Raw genomic sequence first — 26530 nt, forward strand, 5'->3', positions numbered from 1 at the left:
AGTTACAACAGATTTGGTGATTTCAAAATTCCCAGGGGCTGATAAACATTTCTCAAGATAGGCAAATAAATGACAAATTACAATCCAATATTATCAGGATGATCAAAAATCGGTCACCAAGCTAAAAGCCAGGCTAATTTCCTTTTCTCACTGTTGAGTAACTCATTATTTTATTAGTCATCACCAAGTTAGTTAGTCATTTTTAGGTATTGCATAAACTTAAGTGAGCCTTTACTTGATATTTCTAGTAGTTTTTAGTCAACTGGAAATCTGAATGCATTAATTAATTGTGCATCTGCTGCTTTGAAATGCATATTTAGAAGGCCAGCAAATGAAATATTGATGTAAATGACAAATAATGTACAGCAGGAAGAGAAGAAATATCTGCCAAAGCTCTTGTTAAATGGCTATCAACTGATCCAATAAAGACTTGTCAAAGCCTCATAATATTGTTAGTTTCACGGATGAAGCCATTTGTTAACGAACACCTTGGCATGGGGAGCCTCCTCGCACTGTGGTACCACTGCATTACCAAAGGGGAGCCCATTTTCATTCTAACAGAGCACTGCGGTCACCACGAGCTGTGCTTAGTTTCAGTAAGTTTAATGACTATCCATGTTTATTTCTTTTGCCTTCTTCATTGAGATGCAAACAAAATCTTGGAAATATTTTCAACATTTAAAAAACTGCCAGACTCATGGAAAAAATTGGGAAACCAATAAGTTTACTACTTGTAAGACTCTTTTAAAGGCACGGTATTCATACTGGATATTTATTTTCTTTGAAGTTTTTAATTATTTCTATGTGAATTGCTTTGTAATTGAATTTTGAAAAGCTCCATATAAACAAAATTGTTCCCATTATGCCTTCCCTGGTAACACAGACGCACGATCGATCATCTGTTTCTGATGCTTATGTGATAGTTAGGAGCTTTTAGCGGTGAACAAGGTTCACTTGCTGCATATGTCCCACCAAATTCCTGTTCCAGCAGTGCATCAGTATACAAAGCAAGGTCCATAAAGACAAGGCTGAGTTGGTGTGGATGAACTTGACTGGCCTGCGGAGTCCTGACCTGAACCTGACAACACATTCGGGATAAAGTGGAGTTGAGACTGAGTGCCAGGCCTTCTCATCCTACATCAGTGTGTGACCTCACAAATGCACAAATGCACACTGGAAGAATGGTCAAAAATTCCCATTAACACACTCCTAAACTTTCCCAGGAAAGTTGAAGCAGTTATAGCTGCAAATGGTGGACCAATATCATATTAAACCCTGTGGATTAAGAATGGGATGTCACTTCCGTTGAAAGCAAGTGAGCGAATACTTGTTGCAATATCGTGTATCGTGTAAGTGTTGCAGTGACACCTGGTGGTCAGACACGTTGGCCCTCCTGTAGAGGTTTCGAAGTGTCAAGCATATTTATAGAAAATAATATATATTAAAAAAAAAACCCCACAACTGACAAACATCTCAACAGTATATTATTTTTTATTAGTTTCTGTAACCAAACCAAGAGAATGTAAATAAGACCGTACATCTTTTAATACAGCGATGAAACCCCTGTACAAGTACAACAAAAGAACAAAACAAAACAAAACAAAAAAAAAAAAAACAACCAAAAAAAGAAGAAAAAAAAAAAAAATCTTTACCCACTCTCCCTCATCCATTCTCCAAAGCAAGACTCTTCCCCAGCAGGGGCAGAGGTGATGAGAACACTTTCCCCACCTCGGGGTGCATTCTACTGTACATTTCTGAAGAAGCGTTGTCACCACAACCCTGATGAGAGCTTTGTGAGTGGGACAGCCAGCGGAGGTGAGGCAGAGACAGAAAAACAGCACTGATAGCGCTCATCAGTAAAGACAACTAAACAATAAGTGTCCTTCTGCCCAAACACTTCAGAACTTGAGGCTTCTCTTTTCATCAGTCATTTCGTTTCTTTTTCCTCATTCTGTCCTGTCCTTTTAGTACCCCCCTTGCTGTGGGGGTGGACAGACACACAAGTTTAACAATCAAATCTTCACCGGTTCTATTACTCTAAATAGCCCTATCCTGCTATATACTAGCTAAGGGCACTGAAATCAGTCAATAGCAGCAGGTCTGGGTGCTTTACAGTGAAGTGTGAATGTGTGTGCGCGCGCGTGTGTGTGTGTGTATGTGTGTGTGAGAGAGAGAGACAGCAAGTATAGCGGTGAATGGGTGACTGTAGCAACTCAACTGAAACAACTAAGTAGTGATCATACATCATCCATGTAATCCTTTAAGCTCACTCAAAACTCTGCTGCCGCAACAACAGCAATGCTAAAAGGCTGCGACATCATCTCTGCGCTGCATTAACCTTTGGCTAAATATACAGGAGAGTCCAGCTACAGGCTTCCCCCTGTTTATACTACAGACACTCAAGAGACAGAGACAGACAGACAGACAGACACACACACACACACACCACAACTCATCAGTTATTCTCAGGCAAGGAGATGAGAGCAGAAGGCAGGAGCAAAGGCTCACAGGCAGACTAATCAATAAATCAATCGATCATTAAAGTCAATCAAATGCTGCAATTTTTCACATTTCCTTTCTGGTTTAAAAAAAAAAAAAAAAGAAAGAAAAAAGAAAAAGAAAAAAAAAACCTAAACAAACAACACAATGACAACAAAATATCTGATTCCACGTGTCTGTGCGTAGATGAAACCGTTGGGGGAGTGCGTGTGCATGTGCACACAGATTGGTTATGATGGGAGATTGGGCAACAAAAAATGTGCTTCACAACATACATTTCAGATTGTTTTGACTACAAAAACAAATTTGATTCATTCTTCTGATAACGTAACAACTTTTTCCTATAATATGCGTGATCCTACTTGTGGGGGAAAAAATAAAAATGAGCAGAACTCAATAGCTATAAAAAAATGGCAAACTCAGCAGCAAATTTTATTTCAATTTTCTCGCTCCAACTCTCCTGTTATCTACCATCACAGTAGATGTCTATGGAACAACTTGTGCAGCCATTTTCATTGGCCTCTAAATATGATTGAAGAAACCAACTCAAATGCCCCAACCGACAGTGGGACATGACAGGGGAAGAAAGAAGAGGATTAAATATATGCAGAACAGCACCTACCCTCAGTAACCGCTATCATTTTGATCTCTACCCAGCTCATCCTCCTCCCCCACATTGTCCCTCAGGGCTGATGTGAGTGGTGACTGAGCGAAAGGGGCTTCTTCTCTTCCATCTGTTTGCAACTGTTGCCTGAAGAGGTCTGCAGCTCTTTACTTGCCCTCTTCTGGTTTGATGGCCTGTGGTTTTATGGGGCCAGTCCGTATAGGCTTGGCTGTGGAGACGGTGGCTTTGTCAGAATCTGTACGGTCGCCTCCTGCCTGGTGGTTTGGGGCTGAGGTGTCGATGGGGGTCTTTCCTCCCTGCTCGAGCCGGGATGCTTTGCTGACTTGCGGGGTTTTGAGTTGCTGCTGTTGCTGCTGCTCTGAAAAGAACTTATGAGTAGACTGGAGCACCTCAGCCCGCTGCTTAGCCTAGAATAGAAAGTAATAGAATAGAATAGTAATAGAAAAAAACAAAAAAAATTACCACCAGTCTACCTATCAATCACTGGAAGGCCATGATCAGCAGACTCAGAGAAGAATGTGACTGCAAACCTTTAGGTCCTGTTCAGCCTTCAGAGCTGCCTGTGAGCTTCTAGGTGCAATGGTGGGACCAGAGGGCCCTCGAGGAGGGTGCTGGTTATGCTGTGGGTGCTGGGGTCGGGGATGGGGCATTAGACCACCACCCACGTTGGGTGTCATTGGAGGGCCCATGGGAGAGCGTTGGACACCTCCAGCAAATGAGTTAGCATGAGGTGGTCGAACAAGAGGAGAGACAATGTTTGGCTGAGACAGGATCTGAGAGAAAGGGGAAAAAGTCACTGACAGTTGTTTACAGTATATAAACTTACAACACAGGCTTTGTGATCAGTATCTTACCTGTGGGTTGAACTGGCCAGGGAAGTGCTGTGCCATTCTCATGCCAGCAGAGCTAGGCTGAAACTGCTTTTGGTACAGCATGCTGTTCATCTTACTTGATTGGCTACTTGGAGAGGTGGAGCTGGCCCTGCAGGCAAGAGAGGGAAACTTTGAAGCCAAGTTGACAAGGTGAAATAAAGCAACACATGATGTTTTAACTAGAGATGGTCGGCATCAACATTCACACATGCATGGCAGGAACCAATGTTACTCAGCAGAGAGTGTCTCACTGCCTCCGTAAGCTTGCCTTCTTCCCATAACGCATCCTAGTGTCACATCCTCCCAGGTAAGAAACAAAATGCACCTGACCATCCAACAATAAATTAAAAAAAAAAATTACATTGTGATTAATCTGACCAGGCCACTTTCTTCCATTCCTAAGGGGTCCACTCTTCATCACACTCACATGCCCACTGTAAATGCTTTTGATTGGCGACAGGGTCGGCATGAACCTCTTTACTGGCCTGTGTCTACGCAGCTCCACAAGCAATAAGTTTTGACATTTCCTTAACAGCCAGCATAAACTTTCACCCATTTGAGCTTCTGTTTGCAGTCCAGCATCATCCCACAAGAAATGTAGCTTTGGGGATGCTTGTTTCCAACATAACATGCAGGACAAAAAGCCTCCATGCCTTATATACCACACCCAATGACAGCTGTTACTAATGTCCTCTGTCAGTGGTCATAATGTAATGGCTGATCAGGGTACATTGATTTTTTTTTTTTTCCTGTGCTGTGTGCATCTACCTGTAAGGGCTAGAGGTGGGTGTTGTGCTCCTGGCGCTTACAGGAGGAGTCCCAGGCTTCACATCCATCCCAGTGCCAAAGAGTTTCAGATCCATGTCCATCTACAACATGTCAAGACAAAATAGCTTAAATTTGTTAAAATCAAAAGTCAACATGTTTATTCACACAGAGTTAGCAAAGCACATGGTTGCACCTTGTTGGTTGGTGGCTGCATCATATTGTGGTTGGGGCCCATAATGCCTCGGTAGGGCTGAGAGACTGGAGGCTGTCGGTTGATGGTGGGAGGCTGGGCCTGAGGCGGCGTATGGGGCAGCGCTAAGAGAGGCTGGCCCCCACCCGAGCCAAAGTTTGGCAGCGACAACTGGGAACCAGGAAGAGGGACTGTCACCTTGCAGGAAATGAAGACAAAAGGATTACACAAAGAGGAAGAAATACATTTGTGAGAAAAATGTGGTTTGATATCTGTTAACATAACACTGCCTATTTCAGGATTATAAACATTCATTGTTGGTAGTGTTTGCATGAAGGGTACCTGTTGCATTGCTGAACTTGGTGACTGGGTGTTGCTGTAGTAGCTACTCTGACCATGCTGTTGCACCTGTCCTGAGTACATGTTTGAATGCTGATTCATACCCTGTCGGGCCTAAACCAAAAACACAGAGGCATGCACACATCAACAATTTGGAAATATTGTTATCTGTATGAAAAAATCTAATCAAAATCTGATTGGAGAATAAATGCTTTCTTTTAGCAGTCTTGTTACCTGCAGCAGGTGCGTGTCAATGAGCTGGGAGCCCCCCATTCCAGAGGGCTGATTGAGCTGTGGCTCAAAAAGAATGGGAATGTGTTGGGTGGATGAGGGCTGCTGATAGGCCAGGTTAGACTGAGGCTTTCCCAGCTCAGGTGCCTGCACGCCAGGATAGCTGTGCAGTGATGGTCCTGACAGCATCATAGAGGGCTGTGATAGGCTGCTCTGCATGAATGCCTGCTGAGACCTTAGGGAGAACAAAACAGCGTCAGACAAAAGGCAACAGAGTCAGATGGGGCCTTGAAATGGAGATATTAGCACTTCTATATATTTTCTTTGCTCCTTTTTTCTTCTATTACCTGTATGGCTGCAGTGAGGAGCTGAACAGGTCCTGTGGCTGGGAAACAGTAGGACCAGTGCTAAGTCCTAGCTGGGGTTGGTGTGTGTGTTGATGCTGAGGCTGGCCTTGGAGTGGAGCGTAGATTGGGATGGGAATCTGCTGCACTGCTGTTGGCTAAAAGGCAGACAATATTAATATTAATATTAATATATATATATATATATATATATATATATATATTTTTTTTTTTTTTTTTTTTTTTTTTTTTTTTTAAATATATTTTTTATTTTATTTTATTTTTTTTTAAGTCATCTACAAATTGAAAACTTGCTTGAAGTGTGTGTGTCTAGCAGAAAACCCTACCTGTGAGAGTCCAGGCTGGAAGCCTTGCTGCTGTGCCAGGGAGGGAGGAGCTAAGCGGGGATGTGGGGTACTGAAAAGGTGGCTAGTGTCCATGTAGAATGCTGGAATCTGAGCTGCAGAACCTGGATATACATTAGATTAAACATTAGAGATTTGTAGTAGACATGCATCGCTCACCAGGATAAAAGGGTAACATTTAGGACAAAAAAAAAATAAAAAAAAAAAAAACAGCAAAAAAATTTGAAATGCAAAAAAAAGTTCCTTCTTTCCCCTCACCTGCTGCAGACTGGGAGACGTACACCTGTGGGGTCTGCTGCTGCTGCTGGGGCAGGAGGGGAGGCACACAGCCCAGCTGAGAGAAGCTACTGCTACTACTGCTACTGCTGGAGGAGGACATGCTTCCACCTTGCAATTGCTGAGGCTTCACCTTACATATGTTTGGGGGGTCAGAAGCTGTGGTGGTCTTGGTGCTCAGGGATGATGTTGTATAGGTACCAGAACCTACAGGGTGGAGGTTAAAAGACACAGAATCACAATGGATTCCTGAAATCGTATTGATAGTATTGATGCACAAAAAGTACTTTCAGCAGGTAAGTAAAAAAAGAACCAACAGACAATATGGCTGATTGCTAGAATTACTACAAATTGTCTTACCTGACAGTGTGGTGCTTGGGGTAACAGAAGCCACTGGGATCTGTGGCATGGAGGCTGAGGAAAAGGAAGAATACGAGGATGCACAGGAAGTAATGGGGGAGGATGAGGAGGTGACAGGAGAATTCTTCTCTAGACTTGGAGAGTTTTCCCAAGCTTTACGAGCTGATTCCATCTGAAAAGCAAGCACAAAGGAGCCAGTAGTTAGTAGAACTATTTCTTAGAGTACGCAACGCATTCTACAGTGTGCTGTGACATCTCTGTACCTTTAGTGTTAAGTCAACAGTAGCAGGAGAGACAGTGCTCAGGCTGGAGCTCTGCTGCAGGGTCTCTCGTCGAGGAAGGGGTAACGAGTGCGGTAAGGCCACCTGAGAAATGCACACATACCCCCCAAAAAATAACAACAAAAAAGAAACAGCTGTTTAAATAATGGCAGATAAGGATTCCACTATTTTTATTATTTACAAATAATTCAATGGCACAGATGAGCATTTCTGAATAAATTTATAAAACTACAAGGATGAGCACTCACGTTGGCCACTAAACTCTCTTCCATTTTGTTCCCTCCAGTAGGAACACTGTCAGCCAGTGAAGAGGAGGGAGCGGTGTAGTCAGTGACAGACTCCTGAAATGAGAAGAAATAAATTCAGAACATGTGTTCAAATATTCAAACATTTGGCAGGTGACATAAAAAAAATATAGACAGACATAAAAAAATAGAAAGCCAAAGCAAAATAATACAAGTGATTACAATCCACAGGCATGCATAAAAACTTCAGTTGTTTATAAACATTAATGTAAATATGACAAACTGTCCTCCTTGGTACCAAGAATATAACAGACTATCCCCACTCTCACTTGAAGAAACGTATCACCTTCGGGTAATTTAACAGGTCAAAAAGTAGAAGGAGTTACACGACTGTTTTTTCCACTCAAACAATTCTACTTGAGGTGCATACACACATGGCTCTGAGCATGGTTGACATCAACTTTATGACTCACTGTCCAAAATGGCTAGTGAGTCATATGGAGGGAAGCGCATTTTTTATGGGCCAAAATAATGAATTGTGTTTCTGTGTCACATACACATTCCTTTCAGTGCATATTACAAAGGGAGGTTGGACAGGGCTTGAAATTCATTTTTTAAAATGAGGTAATTCCCCCCTTATTCCCCCATTTTATTTTGATGCAAATATGGGTACATTAGCAGGAATGTAAGCACCATATGGTTGTGAAAGCAGTTAGAATGAGCCTATTGTATGTGACAAAATTAGTTTTGGTTAAAATGTAACAAATAATTGGTATATTTAATCGTGATCTCAATATAGATGAAAATAACTGATTATCATTTTGGCCATAATCGTGCAGCCATAGCTCTCTTATTCTTATGCTAGTATATTATAGACAAAAAGATACTACCGTAGAACTAAAATCTTTTTTACGTGGCATCCTTGTCTAGATGCTCTTTACTTCCCAGTGTCTTGTCTCCAACTCCAACTTTGTACAAAACCATCAAATTAGTACAGCCCACTGGATAATACCTCCATAAAACATTTAATAAGGGTTAAAATCACTTCACCCTTGACATGTGGTAAATGTTCATTTCAGACCCTGGCTGTGAGGTTGCAGGTTATGTGACAGTAACATACCTTTGAACTACTGTTGTATTCTGCAGAGGGGACTGTGATCATGCCCTCAATGTCTCCTCCCAGCTCAGGTACAGTGGTATCACTTGTAGGAGGACTGGAGTCTGTTGCTCTGCTGCCACCTCCTCCAGATACTCCTCCATCCATGACCTCAGCTTCTCCTCCACGGGCATCTTTGGCCTTGCGGTTCTTTAGAGAACGCTCTTTACCAATGGGACCTGGCTTGTATTCCTTGGTTTCCACAGGTTCCATTTCAGGAAGCTGGCGGGGGGGGGTGTTCAACAATTTTTGAAAAGAAATGGAATTTCACAGAACTGATACAAATCCCCAATGAGTATTGTTCAGTAGCAGAAAAAAAGGATCTTCTCCATAGTGTGTTACCTTCTGTGATTTGATTGGGCCAGCCCGAGGTTGTTTCTGTCTCTGTTCTTTGGGAGCAGGTAATTTATTTTCAGAACCAGTTTCTAGCAATGCTGGAACTCCATCACTGTCTGTGCTGCCTGCAGATGATGGTGCTCCAAACTGAATACTGTCTATTGCCAAGTCTACACTGCCATCTGCTCCAGGCTTAACACCCTAAAACGAAGATGAAGTAATCACAAACTTGATTTGTAACTCTCAAACAAGCTGATCATACAGTCAAAAACACAATGTACCTCAGAGGAGACAGTGCCAGTAAAGGAGGTAAGAGGTTTGTTCCAGGCACTCACAGAAGGTGGCTGAGGAGGGCTGATTGGACCAACTGGGAAAACAGATTACAAAGTGTTAGTGAGCTTGCAGATAGGTCATAAGATTCAGGAGTTGAGACAATTTTTGTTGAATATATTTAAATTATAAACATATACTTTTCCACTCACGCTTTTTCACATCAGGAAGGACAGTGGAACCTGCTACCTTGTTCTCCCACAGTTCTGTACCCAGAGCGCTGTGCGTCTGTGTCGACGCAGGGGGCAGGTTTTTTGAGTTGAACTCCACAGTAGCAGGGGGAATGGAGGGCAGCTGGGCCACAGTTCCTTCCAGAGTCTGTGGGGATGCAGACGGTTGCGATGGGGCATGGTGAGGATGCTGGGGGGCGGAAACAGCAGGCTGCTGTGTGGCTTGCTGGGTGGAGGCTACAGCAGGTTGAGGCTGTGAGGCCTGTTGCTGCTGCTGCTGCTGCTGCTGCTGCTGCTGCTGTTGTTGCTGCGATGATTGTTTTTTAGCAAATCGTGGTGGCAACTTTCCTCCTCCACCTCGGTTCTTCTCCCCAGAGCCTTTTTTACCCCAGTTCTGTAGGAGCGGTATTAATATTAATACATTATCTAAAAACCATGGTTCCTTTACTTTCAACTAAGGGAGTCTTCATTTTCCAAATCCTTGATTCAATTTCATTTTCAATTTTAACGGCAGAGTTCGATTATCAATCTTTTATTTCTCCATTCCTTTTAGTGCAGATGGCTTTGCATGGTGTCATAGGTGATATAATCAGAGTTTAGCTCTAAATGAGAACAAAAGAGTTGATTGTTGACAGTGTTTCACGGTTAAGTCTCCGTCATTATGATGGACTGTGCTCATGATGTCATATTGATTGATATCCAACTTACAATCAAGATTGTGCCACCAATACTTTCAAGTAATATGCAGCTCCTTAAGAACACACAATTTCCTTTGTCCTACCTGAGTAGTCTGCTCTTCCTTTTTCCGTTTCTCCTCATCCTGCAGCCGTTTTTGTTGCTTGCGAGAAACCACCTCTGTGAAGCCGTCATCATTGGTGCTGGACTGCGGGTCCTCTGTGGTAGTGACTTCTGGGTGGTCATCAATGATCACAACACCTACGAGTCAAAAAGAGATGCAGAATTATATTCAGTTCCTAGGCAGCCAGCAACTTGATCCAGGTGTATGTGCTCCATTCATTAGTATGAAAAAAAGTTTCATAGTATACATTTATTTGCTTACTTGCATAATTGTTGAGATCAAATTGAGAGAGAGCATTCTCTTTCGGCTTCTTAGCAGCCTGTTTGGTCTCATCTTTGCGACGGGCAGGCTGCTCTTTTGGTCTTTGGGCTGCTCCTCCAGCTGTTGGTGCTGGTGCTTCTGAGTTCTGATGGGCTGCAGGGCTGTTGATTGAGTTATATGTTGGAGAAAATTTCAGACCAAGACAGGGAGACTATGACACACATCTTAATGTTGGGGAGCACAAAAGGAGAGAGGACACTCGACAGCAAAGGGGTCATACAGCAGATAAAAAGGAGAAAAATGTACTATGTTCTTGTACACATTTGACCACCATACTGTTATATTACATTCATTTAACCAAAACATTTAGCTTGCCATTTACAGCTGAGTTGATGACATGAAATAGAATCATGTAGGTTGTATAAGGTTACTGTTTTGCTGGATTAGATTCTTGTGTTATTCAGAGCTATCAACAATTAGGTAGACTAGCAATGAATAATTAGTTCACAAAAGGTTTATTGTCTGTGAGGCCTGATGTGTTATTCTACTGTGCACTGTTCATTGACTGAACTTCATTGTGCTAGGGTTAATGTAAGCAGAAAGTAAATGCCTGATTGTTTCAAACTCACCCTTTGCGGCCGGCTTTGGCCCCTCCCCTCCTCTCCCCTTTGCCCCCTGTATAGCTCCGGCCTGGTTTGGTTCCACTGTTGCCTCTACGATTCTGTCTCTCTGTAGCTCTTTGACTTGAGAAACTCCTCTTGGCTGCAGGAGCTTCACGCTTTGGGGTCACCCCCCCATCAGATGGGCTCTTATTGGGGGTGAGTGAACCTTGGGGTGGTGCAGGCGTCACTGCAGTGGGAGTGGCTGCTTCATTAGCAGCTTCCAGTACCCCTTTCCTCTCTTCTCGCTCTCTTCGTTCATTGAAGTCGCTGCTCTCCGAGGCAGTTTCCCATTCCTCATTGGCCTGATCTGAAGAATTCTGGTTTGACAAATCAGGGGACTTGGTACCGACTGCAGTGATAGTAGGGCTGCTGGTCTCAGGCAAGGATGGTTCTATAGGAGAGGGCAAGTCGGGTGCGGGCAAAGTAGCTGCCACTTCCACAGGCACAGTAACAGGTGTTCCTGGAGCTCTAGACAGGGTTGGAGAGAGAGAGATTGGGGCAGATCTTGGGGTAGCAGCAGGAACTGGGGGTAAAGATATAGGGGGACTTGGGGCTGTTTCTCCACTGGCCAACACTGCAGCCTCTCGCTCCTTTAAGCGCCTGAACCGAGGGGGTTTATCTTGCCTAGGTGGTCGAGCTGGTCGGGATCTACGAGGCCTTTCTCTACTACTCTGGGGGGGCCCATCCCCAAATTTCTTGCCCTCTGACTTAGGGGGCCGTCGGTCATTGGGAGGATTGTCATATCTCGCTGTTGAGTCTGCATCCTCAGGCCTAAATGTCTCCATGGGTTTAGAAGGCCACTGAGAGGAAGACTCCCTGGCTGCTGGCCTTCTAAGAGGGGCTGAACGAGGGCCACCCCGTTCTCTTGCTCCACCTCGTCTACTGTATAATCCACCTCTTCCTCGCCGAGAAGGCTCTCCTTTAGGAAGGAAACCTGGCTTTGGCCTGCTCTCATCGTCCCCTCTTGACCCAATCTTTTCCCCCATATGAGGTGGCCCAAAGCCTGGCTTGTGGGGACCGGGCCGGGTCTCCCCAGGTAGTTCTCGTCGAAGTGGACGGCTAGGTTTAGTGCTAGGCTCACGGTCAGAGGGACCAGTATCACTGGCAGACTCCCTCCCTCCTTCACTTTCAGAGTCTGTATCTGAACCCCGTCGTCGTCTACGTTTTGGTATAACCTCAAAATCTGAGCTCTCACTGCGCGTTTCACTTTCCTCTCTATTGCGAAAGGCAGCAGCACCTCCAGCAGGCAAATCAGAGCGTGATCGAGGCTCTCTGTAAGGGTACTCTGCTCGACTTCTGCCACGACTTCCCCTGCCTCGGCCACTGTAAGTCCCCCGATAGCTGCGTCCTCTGGAATAATACTCCCCCCGACCACGTCCTTTAAAACTTGAGTCAGCAGGCCACTCTCTTTCTTTGTCTTTATCCATTTCCTTATCCCTCTCACGTTCTCTCTCTCTCTCCTCTCGTCGGTAGGCACGAGGAGGAAGAGTTGAGTCTTTTCGGGATGGTAGTTTAGGTTCTGGATGTTTGTCATTGCTGGGCAGTTTGTCCACTTTCTCCTCCTGAGAAGAAGAAGTGGGAGCACCAGATGAGGGCTGAGAGTCACGAGCTCTCTGAAGAACAGGCTGCATTTCTTCAAGCTCTGTAGTTTCTCTCCTCACTTCACTTTGAGGTCTGGAGCCCTCAGACACAGCAGCAGCTGCAGAAGGAACTTTGGCCAACTGATCCTTTTTCGAACGGTCTGCTCTATCCCCTCTCTCGTAACGCTTCTCTCTTTCTTCTCTTTGCTCACGCTCTTCTTTCATGTCCCTAAGGACAGGCTTCTTTATTGGCCCAGACCTGCGGACTGGTCTGTCTCCCCCCGGTCCTTCTCTGCGTGCAGTCCCTGATCTCCCACCCCAGCGGAGCTCGGTTTTCTGCTTGCTAGGGGCTGGCAGAGGCAGCTTTTCTTGTTTGTGTAATCCATCAGCAGGAGGTGTAGCCCTATTGCTCGTCACTGCAGCCTGGGAATAGGGTTCATTTTGTGGCTTATCATCAGCCCTTTCCACAGCATCTTGTGACTCTAGTGATTTTGTTCCAAGGGGTAGTCCATCAAACCTGGGCTCATCAAGCTTAAGGGAGTGGCTAGAACCCTGGGAGACACTCCTTTGCAGCATTGCTTGACCAAGAGCCTCTACTTCTTCCCCACTTGGTAAGCCTGGCTCCTCAGAATCAAAGGCTGAGCCAACAGGGACCCTGTCTAGAGGCCCGGATGCATCCTCTGGACCCTGGGTAAATGCTGAAAGGGACTCTGCAGGGTCTCGAAAGAAATTACTCTTACGAGAGTCCAGTGCACCGTGTTCCTGGGGGTACATAGCTGGGAGACCTCTGTCCAGATCCAAACTTGAGTCCGTTCTGTAAACAAAACAAAAATAATCAATGTATCATGAACAGAAAAACTGAATGAAACAAAAAAAAAAAAAAAAAAAAAAAAAAAAAAAACACCCCCACACATTCACTGCCTTTTTTTTTTGGGTACCTTGGCTCCTTGTTGTCATCGCGGCATTTTGGAGCAGTTACTGAAGATAATGGCTCTGACTGCGGGTATGGGTCAGATCCCCACACCATTCTTGAATCTGAGGGCAAGCCATGGTCTCGTATAGGGCGGGTCAGGTGGTCAAAGGAGTCTGAGCTAGAGCTTGAATTGTCACCAGGCTCTCTACGCACAATCTGCTTAGGAGGCATCCTCCCTGAAGAGCACAGATAATTTTAAGTGAATAGATTATCTGGCACATTCTTTTAGATTGATCAAAATCTAGATTCTTTATTTCTATGGCATTTGTGTTCCTACCAGGGTGAATGTTAGTTGGCATGTCCATAGGAGGACGTCCTGACATCATGCGGGGGTCCATGTAGGACTGCATCATTAGCCAGCGGGGGTCGAACCCCATTGAGGCCAGGTGCTGGTGGTGGGGGCCAATGGGTTGATACATGGAGCGGTGTTGCTGTTGTTGCTGCTGCTGGGTAGCTGGAACCGCACCACCACCTGATGGGGACACGGAGCCACCAGTTTGCTGTTGCTGCCATTGTTGCTGCTTCATTTGCTCCTACAAGACCAAGGATGAATATTGTCAGAGATAATTCAGATTCAATAAAATAATATTTCACAATCAAAATCTTACAAACGTGTTCAACAGGGTTATTATATGGTGACTGAGAAAGCCAGAGCATGAGACTCAAATCTTATACATTTTCAGCATTTATTGAGTCCCCGTGGCCTGTGGCTGGAAGTACTAACATCTTGTTTCTGCACAACTCTGTTTTTCCTTTTTCCTCCCATTTGTAAGAACACAGTTTGTACCAACCCAGCCTTTGCAGATATGACAACTGTGTCAAAGTGTTTGCAAAACCAGAAACAGTATTGTGTGCAGAAGCACTACTAATGGCATCACAAATGAAGACACTGTGGAAAGACCTAATAAATCTTGACTGCTCTATTCTTATTTGAAAGACTGAATTAAAATTCAAAGTCTCTGTTGGTTCACGGTATAGAAAACTCCCAACTACCTCCTGATACATACACACACACCATGCTTTAACCAGCAACACTTGGCCCTTACTAACCCTGGAAGCCAGGCACAGACAACATTACCTGTTGTCTGAGGAAACGAGGTGGCAGGGACTTTTGAAACTGTTTGGAATAGCCTGAGGTGAGAGAGGGACGCATAGCAGCAGCAGCTGCTGCTGCTGCTGCTGCTGCTGCTGCTTCTCCTCCTTCTAGCTGTGCGGGGGCAACAGAGACATCCTCGCCACTTGGGGTGTCCATTTGAGGAAGAGACAGGTGGGCCTCATCCACTGCAGGAAAAGGAGAAGGAAGCAATGGAATTGGTATTTCTAACTTTAAGAATGTCAGATTATTTACAAGCAGCCTTGAGAAAAGGCTGAGCTGGCTAACCTCTGTTGTCCTCTATGCAGAAATAGTCTCGGATAGGCACTGTTTTCCTGTCAGATTGGCTCTCTTCCAGTAATGGGCTGACTTCAGGCAAAGAGCTCTCCCCCTCTCCCTGGGGCTCTGGAGATATGGCAACAGGTCTCTGGATTGGAGGGGTGGGCTGACGAGGCAAGTGAGCTTCTTCTTCTGGACTTGATTCAACTCTTTCTCGTTCCCCCTCTATCCTTTCTTTGTCTCGATCCACCCTCTCAGGTAGAGGAGCTTGAAAGATTGGAGCCTGTGATTGTGAAACTGGGACTGAAGGTACAGGACTGGATACAGGAGCAGGAGCAGATAAGGAAGATTCCTCAGGGGCGGCTGCTGCCTCGTCATTGGTGCTCTGAGCAAGGGAGGATTTACCCTCAGTGGCTTGGCGGTGTTTCTCATTAAGACGTTTCAGCTTTTCAGCACAAGCGGCAAGCCGCTGTTCTTCCATCCGGCGTTCCTCTTCCTCTCTTCTCCGCCTTGCTCGCTCAACAGCTTCAGAAACTTCTGAAGACTTCTTGCGCTTCTGTCTCCAAGCCTCTGAGTCCTCATCAGCACCAGATGCTGAAGCTGGTGGCTTGCTTGCACGAGGAGCTGTGGCACCAACAGAGCGACTGCCACCCTGGAGAAAAAAGAAATTAGTACCAATACAGAATGAACACTTTGTTGTTTGCTAAATTATCAGTGCACACTCATTGAGACTTAGGTAATTCACATCAAACTTTACCTGGTAGTCCTGTGGAGGAGCTGATTTTGTGTACTGTCCCATACTGCCTGGTGATGGTGCTCTGGGGTCCACACTGTCAGCCCAGGAGGCTTTATTGCTCCCACGATCCTCAGACCCCTCCTTCCAGCCCTCCTGACTGTCTGTCTGCCGAGGTCTTATACGTTCAACTTTACCCATCCAGTCCCTAAAATTAGATGTTCATGACATTGTTATGATTTTGTTTATATTCTAGTTCTAATGATTTTAATGGAAAAAGAGACCTACTGTAAAAATGGCAATGTTGAATACTGAGTGCAAGACAATGTGTTGAGTTGATGAAAAGTTAAAGAGGTGCTAATAAGTGAAATAAAAAAAAAGTGATCTGGTAAAGGAGGAGGGAGGAGGAAAAAAAAAAAGGTTCACCAGTTTTCTCCTTTCTCTTTAGCAGCTTGGTTTTCTTCATCATCACTGAAGTTTAGTTTCTCAGTGTAATCCACCTCCATCTGAGCTCCTATATTGTAGAGGGAAGAGAATGAAGTATTAGATTATCTTTTTATCATGTAAACAACTAATGGCTTAACACTGTAGTTTGTAGTTAATCTATAGCAACCTACCTGCCCAGCCCTCATCAGCATCTGTGTCCAAATTGTCCAGCTCCTTCAGTTCTGTTGCACTAATTATAGAAGGTCTGTCTGGGTCCTGCAACCAGGACTGAGGGGGAGGCTGCTGGGGGCGTGCTGAACGAGTTCCCCTGAGCATCCAACAAATGAGAAATGAGAAAGAATTGTTTATTAAAGGCCATAAGTACTAAAACAAAAAGTTTTTTAATAATTGTGTGAATAATTTGTTTGTGGACATTATTTGGTGTTGTTTTGGAAACCTGGCAATTACTTGTCATAAATTTGAAAAAAAAAACAAAACAAAACAAAACTTGTTTTTCATTGCACAAACCAATGCCTATTTAGGGTTTAGCTATTAAGATATGAACTTACTTTGCTCCATCTTGTGGTACAGGGTATCTGAAGTTTGCCTGTACAGGTCCGTAAGACATTTGAGGATATGCATGGAACATCTAAAGACAAAATAATACTAATCTTCATACAAAAGAGCTAACACTACAAGTAGATACTGTAACTGCAATGTAGTCATATTATCTGTCCAAAATATCAAAATGTGACATACATAGGGTGGCATCATGCTCCTAAAAGCGGGGTCAAAGTGAGTTGGCACCCCAGCAGAAGGCTGCTGCCCCCCATTAAGTTTAGGTTGAGTTGGGCCAGATGCAGGTGCTTTCTCCCTGCCATCTTTCTTCTCCCTCTGACTTTCAGTGGTTATGTTTCGGACAGGCTCATCACTTTCCACAGGTGGTGTGGAGGTGCCCAGACCAGTGCTACCCTCTTCTGGAACCCTGTTTTCCATCTCCGAGGGGCTGGGTGCAGTGATCAAATTCCTGCCTCCACCCTCACGCCAACTGCCAACATCTAACAGGAAAAAATTGAAGAGAAGAGTTGTTTGGCTTGACTGTAGTCAGAGAGAATGCAATCAGTCAACAGAGTATTTTTTAAGAGTACAACGATGGCCATACTTTGAGGTCTGAGGCTGGGGCCTGGTCCATAAGGCTCCTCCTCTTGACCATCCCCTTTTTCCACCTCACCAGCTGCCTGCAAGCTGGGAAACTCCTGGTGAAAATGGCTGCTCACCCGAGGAGCTCCTGCACAATTCAAGTGTATTGTTATGAATGCAGACAAAAATCACAAGATTAACACTTCTAAAGTGTTTAACAGTCCAATTTTCAGATGGTGTAGAGCACCCTGTAACCCTTTCTATACTGAACATCGTCGCCACCGGACTTTATAAATGTTTACTCCGAAGTTTCTATCCTTACCTGTGTCTTTCCCCTATTTGACTGAAGATAACACCCTGCTAACAATGATTCCATGCACACAGATGTCATTGATCCCCTTCAGCCACTCATTGACTTCACATTTACCAAATGTGATAGAGTTTGAGCAAAGAGAAACTTCTTGTGTAAAGCCTCCACACAGGTTTTAGTAAGGATGCCACCAGGCAGACACAAATGTGTGCCAAGTATCCCAAATTGGGTTACTTTTCACTTCCAATAGAAAAAGCAACTTTAACTCTATAAAACCAAGAACTGGAAATTAGGACTTAAACCTTGGGAAAAAGCACAATTGTCCTGTTTTTACTCCATTTTATTGTGGTTGTCTCATTGATTTTTGGGGCTTCATGTGTTAATAAATGTAATGCTTAAGGAGCAAGTGGAGAAATTAATTACCGTCTAGCTGTGTCTGCTTGCTGTTAGCCCAAGAGCGGCTTCCCCCGATAGAAAGCTCTTGTGTCTGAAGCACTGCTGGTTTGTTCTGGGGTGGGGGTGTCTCTTGCTGCCTGTGGCATGTAAAAACAGCAGACTTTAAATAAACAAAAAAACAAAACAAATCACATTCACAACTTCAAATAGGGATGACAGAGTGCTCTTTATCCAGCATTTCCTGCTATTATGCAGTGCTGTCAGTACACATACATTTAGAAAGCGGTTTAACAATGCTACTTTCACTACATAATCACAGGACTGCACACAATTCATCCAACTTACCGCTCGTCCCCTGCCTCAGCCCGGGATGCCCAGCCACTACCGTCTTTGGGGACAATATTGACGTTGGGGTCGTTTCCCTTGTTCTCGGCCTTTAGGCTGGGCAGGTTGGCTGGAGGGGGCATGCGCCGGCTAACAGCAACTTTGCCCAGACTCTGGAGCCCATGTCTGGCAGCCACTAGGAAAAGGAAACAGCAAGATTAAGGGTTTTAAGAATGTCAGGTCAAGAACTTGACTATGCTCCAAGTTTCCAAAACATTGAACAAATCAAGCTGTGGACATTAGCAGCAAATTCAACCTCAGAGTCCATTCATTAGTCTTATAAAATATAAAGTATGTGCTTACCTGCAGTTTTCTGGGTTTCCAGAGATTTGCCCTTGTAAGTATTGAAGAGGCTAAGGGTTGCATACTTGGTTTTGCCATCCTTTGCCTTGGTGCTCTGCCCTGACTTCTCGGACATTTCGCTGGAAACTCATTGAGTCTGGTCCTTTGGCCTCGCCCCCAGAACCAGCCTCCTGTAGATCAAGGGAAAAGGACAGGACAGAAACACTTAATTTATAAATGTAATCTACAATTAAAAAAAACAAACAACAAAACACGGCTCAACAACACTATAAAATTTGTAAAAACTAAACCTCTAACAACAAAGCTAGATTATAATGTGAAGGACAGACTAGTGTTGTTTGTCCAAGGTATCAGTCCTTTAATTTATCTAACTCATGTTTATAAGAATCACATTTAATTCATTAACTGCCATGAAATGTCATCTGAAGTTACTAGCTCGTGGAGGAAAAAGCCTTTGCTAACTAATCTATTATCCACTGCAAATTTAAGAAAGTCACAATTGAGAATGTGATACCCCTCATGGTAAAGAATGATGACCACTGGCAGGTATGATGCAGTATTAGCCGTCACAGCATTTCATTGGGTGAAAGTAAAAATGCAATGCAGGATTTTTTTTCTTTGCTAAAATGTATTACTTGAAAAAAAAAAAAAAAAAAAAAAAAAAAAAAACGAAAAAAGAAGAAGAAAAAAAAAAGAATTTTATTATTTATTATTCATTTAAGCTAAGCAAGAAAAGTGAATTAGAGTGAGTGGCACCAAAGACAATGTGTTTGGCCCACAGTTCCTTGCCCAAGACACACAAAGGTCATTTATTATTAATTTAGCCATGGTGGAGTAGTGTCTGTGTGCATGTGAGTGTGTTGGGGGTGCTGAAAGCTCTGATGAGCTCAGTCTCTATCTATAACTTGGCTCTAGAACACTTTTGAAAAGTTACTTTATTTAAGGAAATGCCCTGTTCTTTTAAAGAAACTGATCTTTATTTTGCAAAATACTGCTAAATAGACAAAGGCATGCCAATATTCGCAGTGGTACTGATGCTAGCCAGTGAAGCGCCTTTATACTTGTGTACTAAAAGCAAATTTGTCCAGTTCAGCTCACTATTTGTAAAACTATGTGTCAGAATAGTCATCACTTATTCACATGCATTTTTTCCCAGCTGTATCTCCCTTCATTTTAGTTGATATGAAGGTGCATACATACAAGTGCCAACAACTAACAGTTTAAATAATAATAATAATAATAATAATAATACTACAAATATATATACTCCTCAGAAAAAAGGCCATGGAGGTGGTGGGCAATTTAAAAAAAAAAAATAAAAAAAATCAGGCCAGAACCGCAAGCATGTTCAGTTTCTCTGGCTTGAGGCTGGACCTCACTGGGCTTGCAATGGTGCCAGCTGTGCTGAACATTTACTGTCACGTTTATATTTCATCTGCAGTGTCAAAATGAGGCTATAACTGAAAGCAGCATGAGAGTGTAGTCTCTCCGCATATGACAGACCGTCCAATCATAATTTAGCTGAAACCAGTTGGGCTTGCAGACTCCCTAGATTATGATAGGACCAGCGGGACAATGTCAAGCGACAGTTTTTCTCTCTTTATTACCAACATTAAATTAATCAATATCACCTCTCACGAAACTACCAAATTCTCTTTGCACTGTTAACGTTAGAAAGCTGATTTGACTGTAAATCAAGGCGCAAAAAAAAAAAAAAAAAAATCCCAGTTAGACAATTACAAAATAATTGTTACAGGCCTAGCCGTAAATATGCTCATTTTATGTTTTTCAAGATGTCAGTATTGTAAGAACATCTGTATCAGGGGAGGGGAAAAAAAAAAGAAAAACACTACCAACAACAACTGCATTTGCATTGAACATGTGTGCTTTAGGCCTTTGGTATTTTAATCGCTCTGAGTTGGGGAAAAAACAATGTTTATGTTATGGTACCATTAAAAGAACATAGAGCACATGCAATGAGACAATGCTAACTGTAGACACAGCATTTACCTCAAAATAGAATAGTTGCTGTGTTTGATCGCTGAACACCAAGCAGCAGTGATAGTTTGAAGTACTACTACAATTAGTAATTATCTGAGGATATGCTTTCTAGCTGTCTGAAATAGTTATTCGAAAAACAATACCAGACACTGCATTTGGCACAACCAGATTCAGATTCAAAATGGCAAGTAAAGCAGTTACATTTATTTAAAAAAAAAATCCATGCTCCTACTACAGTTTGTGCACAGATGAAACTAGGATGATTGACATGAAGTGGAGAGGAAAAAATAGGAAAATGAAGAAATCGCATAATTTTAAAGTACAAAGTGTAATTTACACCACCATCTTGTGTCTGCCTAACAGCAGAGTTCTACTCTCTATGCTTTCAAGGGCCTGTCTGAGACTTAATCATAAAAATGACTCATCACAATCACAGGATTTTTTAAAAACTGTTTTACAGGTTATGTGTTACAAACATTAGCAAAACTATTTCATGGGAAAAGGGATAGGCTATGATTCTCTAAATGCAAAAAACAAACCAAAAAAAAAAACTGATTAGGGAGTATGGTGCAGAGACTAAATGGAACCAATAAGACCAAGTGGGTGCTAAAAACTAAGTGAATAAATCCTAACATAAGAAGGAAATGAGACGTGTGTTGAAGGGGAAAAAAAAACACCAGGAAGAAGGAACACTGAAAAAGCTTGCCAGTCCACATGACAACAGCCCTCCTTTCCCTGGGCATAGATAACAATTATGTTACCTGCTCAGTGCCAGTGAAACCACAGAAGAGCCCAATGTGCCAAAGTCACCTTGGGATGAGCCCAAGATGACAGAAGGAGTCACTTCAGTGTGCAGCAAGTTTTCACTTCATATGGCTGCTCCATCTTTTCAACTATATCCAATGAGGGCATGGTAGGGACATATTTTGAAAATGTTTTTAGATGGTTGTATGAAGGCACTGCAAAATCCAAGATTTGTCATCAAACTCATAACAACATCCCTGGGCTCAATCTACACAGCCTAACCAAGTGTGTTGATTTTTGATAACTGTCTGTATGGCCACAACAATTGCATTTCTGTAGTGGTGATGCTACTTAACACAAAGTAGATAAGTAACCAACTTATCAACGTACTGATATTAAGTGCCAATATTAGCTATTTGCCAATTAATCAGTATTGGCATATATTATAATATTGGCATTATAATGGTTGATTAAATGATTAGAATGAGTATTTCCAAACACTACTTCTTAGCCCAGATAAGCTTGAAAGCAGTCATGCCAGCAATGCTTGCCTAATTGTAGGTTTGTCTGCAGGTACAACAGGCACATTGAAATTATTAAACCAGAGGAGGCACGTAAATAACCTTGAGCTGTATCTAACACAGCTTAGTACCCAAACAGATATCTAAAGTCCCTTTTAAACATATAGCATCACATTCCAAAGTCGCAAGTCCTCATTGCAGACAGTCATGTAGATGCATTCAACAGCATTTACTCTAAATATGATTTTACTGCATAGTTTAAAGATTAACTTATGCTTAATGTTGAATTAGGATATGGACAGAGTTGCTTGAGAGTTCAGTTCATACGCATTTGTGGTCAGCTTTTAAAAGCTTATGGATGAAGACGAAACGAAGCAGTTCCATCACATATTGTGGTTCCATGGTAGCTAATATTTCAAGCCAGACACTGTGAAAGAATAAAAAAAATAAAAAACTAACTGTGGAGCGGATCTGTGATGTTGTAAAAAATTTTTCAATATCTACATGATGTTATTTCATTCTGGCACAGGAACAAACGGTTGTTACACAACAGCTGGAAAGACATAGGACTGAATGAAATGTGAATCAGGCAGTAATGAAGGAGCTACTGTCCAGTGGATGCATTGCTGTAGCATCCATGCCAGCATAAAAGATGCACGAAACAAAATGGGCTGTGAAAGTATAAACTGGGTGCTGGTAAAGGGATAAACCAGTAGAAAACATACCACTTTGACTTTAATAGATTTTGGTGCTATTGCTAAGTACTACTTGTGACAATAAAACAAGTTTCTGTTTCTTCTTCTTAAAATTATGTCATTTTGTTGAGGACTCTCAAATAACTACACATAAATGACAGGCAAAAATCTTTGTTTCTGGAAAAAAAGGATATCAAACGATGTATCATTATTGGCTTTTTGGAATGAGTATAAATTTTGAAGATCCTGTATTGGTTGAGCTTTTTAAAGAAATTAAGTGCCCTTTTGCACAATTTGCACATTAGTTTTGTCCACTTTAATAGTGGAATGACTGTTGCTTTGACGGACTTAAGAATCCAGTAAGGCCAGTGAAAGACGAGTATAAGAACACTTATTTGAAGATTTTAATAATGGTGACTACAAAAGGTTTGTCTTAATAACACTCCTTTGAACTGTGAACCATTGTCAGTTCAAGCTGCAGACTGGACCAGACAAATTACCTTTACATTGTTCATGTACCCTACTTTTTTTGTTTACAGTGTGCAATGGGATTGAGCTGTCTGGTAGATGGCCTAAATGTTGGGCACTGGACAGGCTTGCATTTCAATGTTTGGCTTTTTATCTTGTAAGACCAGCTAAAATAATGTTGATTCAAAGTTTAAAGTAGCAGCGGAAAATACACAATTACTACTAGGTTTAATCAAAATAACACCAATATGACTATCTCTTTGTAAACCCTTCAATATGTATGTCAAGTGGCTTGTGGATATTAGTATTAAAAATTGTCAGTCACACAAAATATAATTATACAGTAGTAGAACTGATCAAGACACAGTAACGTTGTGCTAACTTTTTCTACCTCTATTTTTTTTAGCCTACTGAAAAAAAGAGAAAAAAAAAAAAAAGAATGAAAAAAAATTGGAAGCCACTTTAGATTATTATGGGTCTTCATTGCCAGGCCAATGCAAGTGAGGTGATGTCCCCAAAGAGGGGCTGGTAATTTCAGTATGCACACAAGAAATTGGTGGGTGGCAGTGTTTTAACAAAGTGAATGCGAAAGTGGTGAGATTGAATGATCACATAAGGCATTAGCTATTATAAAGGCCTGTTTGAAATTCACACATGGTAACACTAAAGGAGATGAGATATACATGACGCGGTGTAAAAAAATCCAAGTTCAATCTCAGCGTTTCTTGAGGCCAGTTCATTGCGTGTAGAATCCAAAAACAAACTATGAACATTATCTTTTTCTGAAAAACAAAATAATAAGCGTTCTAAAAGTTGCTTTCTTCAACTGAAGAGCTCTGCTCAAGTCATCCTTTTGACTTGTAGATGAAAATTACGATGTCTCTATGATTACTCAGATGTAGACCTACTTGTAATAATGAATACATGTACAACAATGCAATACCAGGTTGCCTACTGATGGATTTCAGGAAGCTTCCACAACTGCAGGCAGAGTTTAAAATGCAGGTCTTCCACAACCGAACTCCGCCTAATTACTTAAATCAGATACTAAAAACTTGGCTGCTAAAAATCTGATGATTTGGATTTGCGATGAATTAAAGCTGAAAAGGGAAGCCCTGTGATACTCTATCCGCAGGACCAGCCAGCACAAAAACACACGAATAAAGCATCATAGGCTGTCAGTATATTGCCCAGCTCAGTGAAAACTAAAAACCTTTAAAACCTGCGGTTTTTTGTGTAAATCACTGCCACTGAGTCTGCAGGCCATTTGTCACCATGAATCAAACTACTGGTGGGCTGGGTGGCTAATACCGGCAGGGAGCTGAGGCCCTTTCCGTCCGGAACTCAGCCACACCGGGTTTAAATTCCGCGTTAACGTTAGCCTCAAAATGCCGACGCCACGTTTTAGCCAGCAGTGAATCCTTTTAAACTCACTACGCTTCACGGGGCTGTTCGAGATGGGCAGCCAGCCTGCCATCATTTAGTATAGTTTCGATTCGCAGTAGTCGCCATCACCTCCACTTTGAGCCCGTCAGTGGCCAACGCATGCTAGTCGGCTAGCGGTGAGGGAAGCCCCAGCACAAGGGCTCCTGGGCAGAAACGGACAATTTCATCCAAGCCCGACACGCAGACTCACCTGCCAGCGCCGGTGCCTTCTTCGTCCTTTTCCCACTCTTTTGTTGCCTTTCTTGAAATCCGGTTTGGGGGCCGGTGTGTGGTGGATGAGTGTCTGGCCGGCGGATTACAAAAGCTGGCTAGCCTGCTAACCCAGCTCGGCTAACGGTGGTTAGCTGCTCTGCTAGTTACTGCCAACAAACCGCTCTCCACATGCACGGCGCCTGTTTCGTGTCCTCTGCGACGTCTCACGCCTCCGTTGTGTCTTCGTCTGCTCGGCCGTGACTGCGGGAAACCGGTAAGCGGTCGTCCCGTGGCTGTGTGTCTCTCCCCACCCGTTATCTCGTGCCAGACCGTTTTTCTAGTTGAGTGAGGCCCCACTCGCGCCTCGGCCTGTCGCACAGTCAAAGATGGCAGCCGGTAGTTGCCAGATTTATCCCCTCTCATCCCCCCCTCTCAAAGCCGGATGCCCGCTGTGCAGGTGTTCTGTCCCACGTTAACTGCTGCTAACTCACCACCCAAATTCATTTTTCGGATGACATCAATAAAAAGGAAATCAGAAATCTGTGTCGAAGAAGGGAGACACAATAAAACATCTGAAAGTTAACTGAATCACGTTTTACTTGCAGCATGCTTTCTCGGTACTTTGTTTGAACTGAAGAATCAATCATTAGTCCTTACACACCCTGGTATTTACGACATCTAACACAGGATTCGAGTAAAACACAACTAATAGTAACGGTGATAAAACACCAACTAATCTGTGTATAAAGTGTCAATCACCGCTGTCTGATGAAGACTATCTGACTATAAATAGCCTGTTGTGAGCTATATTATATTATAATATTGTCTTGTTGATATAATACTACTACTATTGCAAATAATAATAATAATAATAATAATAATAATGTACTGCAATACTGTGAATATTCAGAAACGGAGAGGAAGTCTGTTCAACATAAGAAATGCTGGTATCTTTTTTGGGAAGTATACTTGTTTAAACGTATTGCATGAAGGATACGTGTTCCACAGGAGTTAAAGCCATACATGCACTGGCGTATTAGTGGTATACGCAAGGAATACAGTGATTTTCATGTCTTGAATGACATTGACAAGGCAGGTTTCCCGAACCTGGCAACCTGAATGTTAACGAGTCATGATTCTTGTTCCGGGGTCCCCCGGTGGTTCACGAGCGGCGGCTTTTTTAAAACCTCTAAAATTCATCCATCTGTCAATCTATCCATCCCTGTATCCGTTTAATCCGGGCCATAATACACTGAATTGTTATACCAGGTTACTTTTATTTATTTATTTTTTTTAACTGAGCAAGTTATTAGTTATTTATTGTGGTGTGGGAATTTGAACTGAAAGAATCCTGTCTCTCCAACTATTTAAGTCATAAAAACAAACAAAACAATTCCAAACAATGTCTCTTTCCTCGCATTCATTTGTAGGATACGATACGATTTATGATCAGGCACACAACCTGCACCATGTTACCCTTAAAAGGAAATCATCTTAAATGGCTGTCTGACTTTTCAAGACACAAATAGATCGCAGAGGAAGATAAGAGGATCCCAATATGATGCAGTTGGACATACAGGACAAAACGACATGGAGTTTCATGCAGATTGTGCACCTGCCATCAGATGGCATCAGTGAGCAGCATTCACTGGCTCGGTTTATAAACCAGCCTGGATATAAAGTGAAACTAATTGGCCAAAGGCCAACATAAAGTCATATGTTCAGTGACGTTTTAGG

General features: G+C 42.8%; 1 protein-coding gene across 3 annotated transcripts; it reads right to left on the reverse strand.

Moving 5' to 3' along the window:
* Positions 1 to 1494: 1494 nt before the first annotated feature.
* Positions 1495 to 25173, reverse strand: prrc2c (proline-rich coiled-coil 2C). Of its 3 annotated transcripts, none has more exons than XM_029499481.1 (34): positions 24792 to 25173; positions 18727 to 18896; positions 18385 to 18559; positions 18067 to 18176; positions 17356 to 17481; positions 16953 to 17251; positions 16763 to 16800; positions 16385 to 16521; positions 16194 to 16281; positions 15792 to 15975; positions 15044 to 15686; positions 14741 to 14943; positions 13940 to 14195; positions 13628 to 13838; positions 11077 to 13503; positions 10448 to 10608; positions 10169 to 10323; positions 9370 to 9781; positions 9169 to 9254; positions 8894 to 9088; positions 8516 to 8773; positions 7399 to 7491; positions 7133 to 7234; positions 6870 to 7041; positions 6492 to 6716; positions 6216 to 6337; positions 5872 to 6026; positions 5528 to 5759; positions 5297 to 5407; positions 4958 to 5152; positions 4765 to 4865; positions 3979 to 4105; positions 3655 to 3897; positions 1495 to 3531 (listed from the first exon to the last, which is right to left on the reverse strand). In XM_029499481.1, exons 2-34 carry the CDS (start codon positions 18839 to 18841, stop codon positions 3271 to 3273), a joined length of 8418 nt encoding a protein of 2805 aa, XP_029355341.1. In that variant the 5' UTR covers positions 18842 to 18896; positions 24792 to 25173; the 3' UTR covers positions 1495 to 3270. The 3 variants fall into 3 exon arrangements, with proteins under 3 accessions (XP_029355341.1, XP_029355340.1, XP_029355339.1); XM_029499480.1 differs by having other exon boundaries at positions 16763 to 16842; XM_029499479.1 differs by having other exon boundaries at positions 16385 to 16530; positions 16763 to 16842.
* Between the last annotated feature and the right edge of the window lie 1357 nt (positions 25174 to 26530).

Source organism: Echeneis naucrates, chromosome 4 (genome assembly GCF_900963305.1).
Source record: "Echeneis naucrates chromosome 4, fEcheNa1.1, whole genome shotgun sequence".
NCBI lineage: Eukaryota > Metazoa > Chordata > Actinopteri > Carangiformes > Echeneidae > Echeneis > Echeneis naucrates.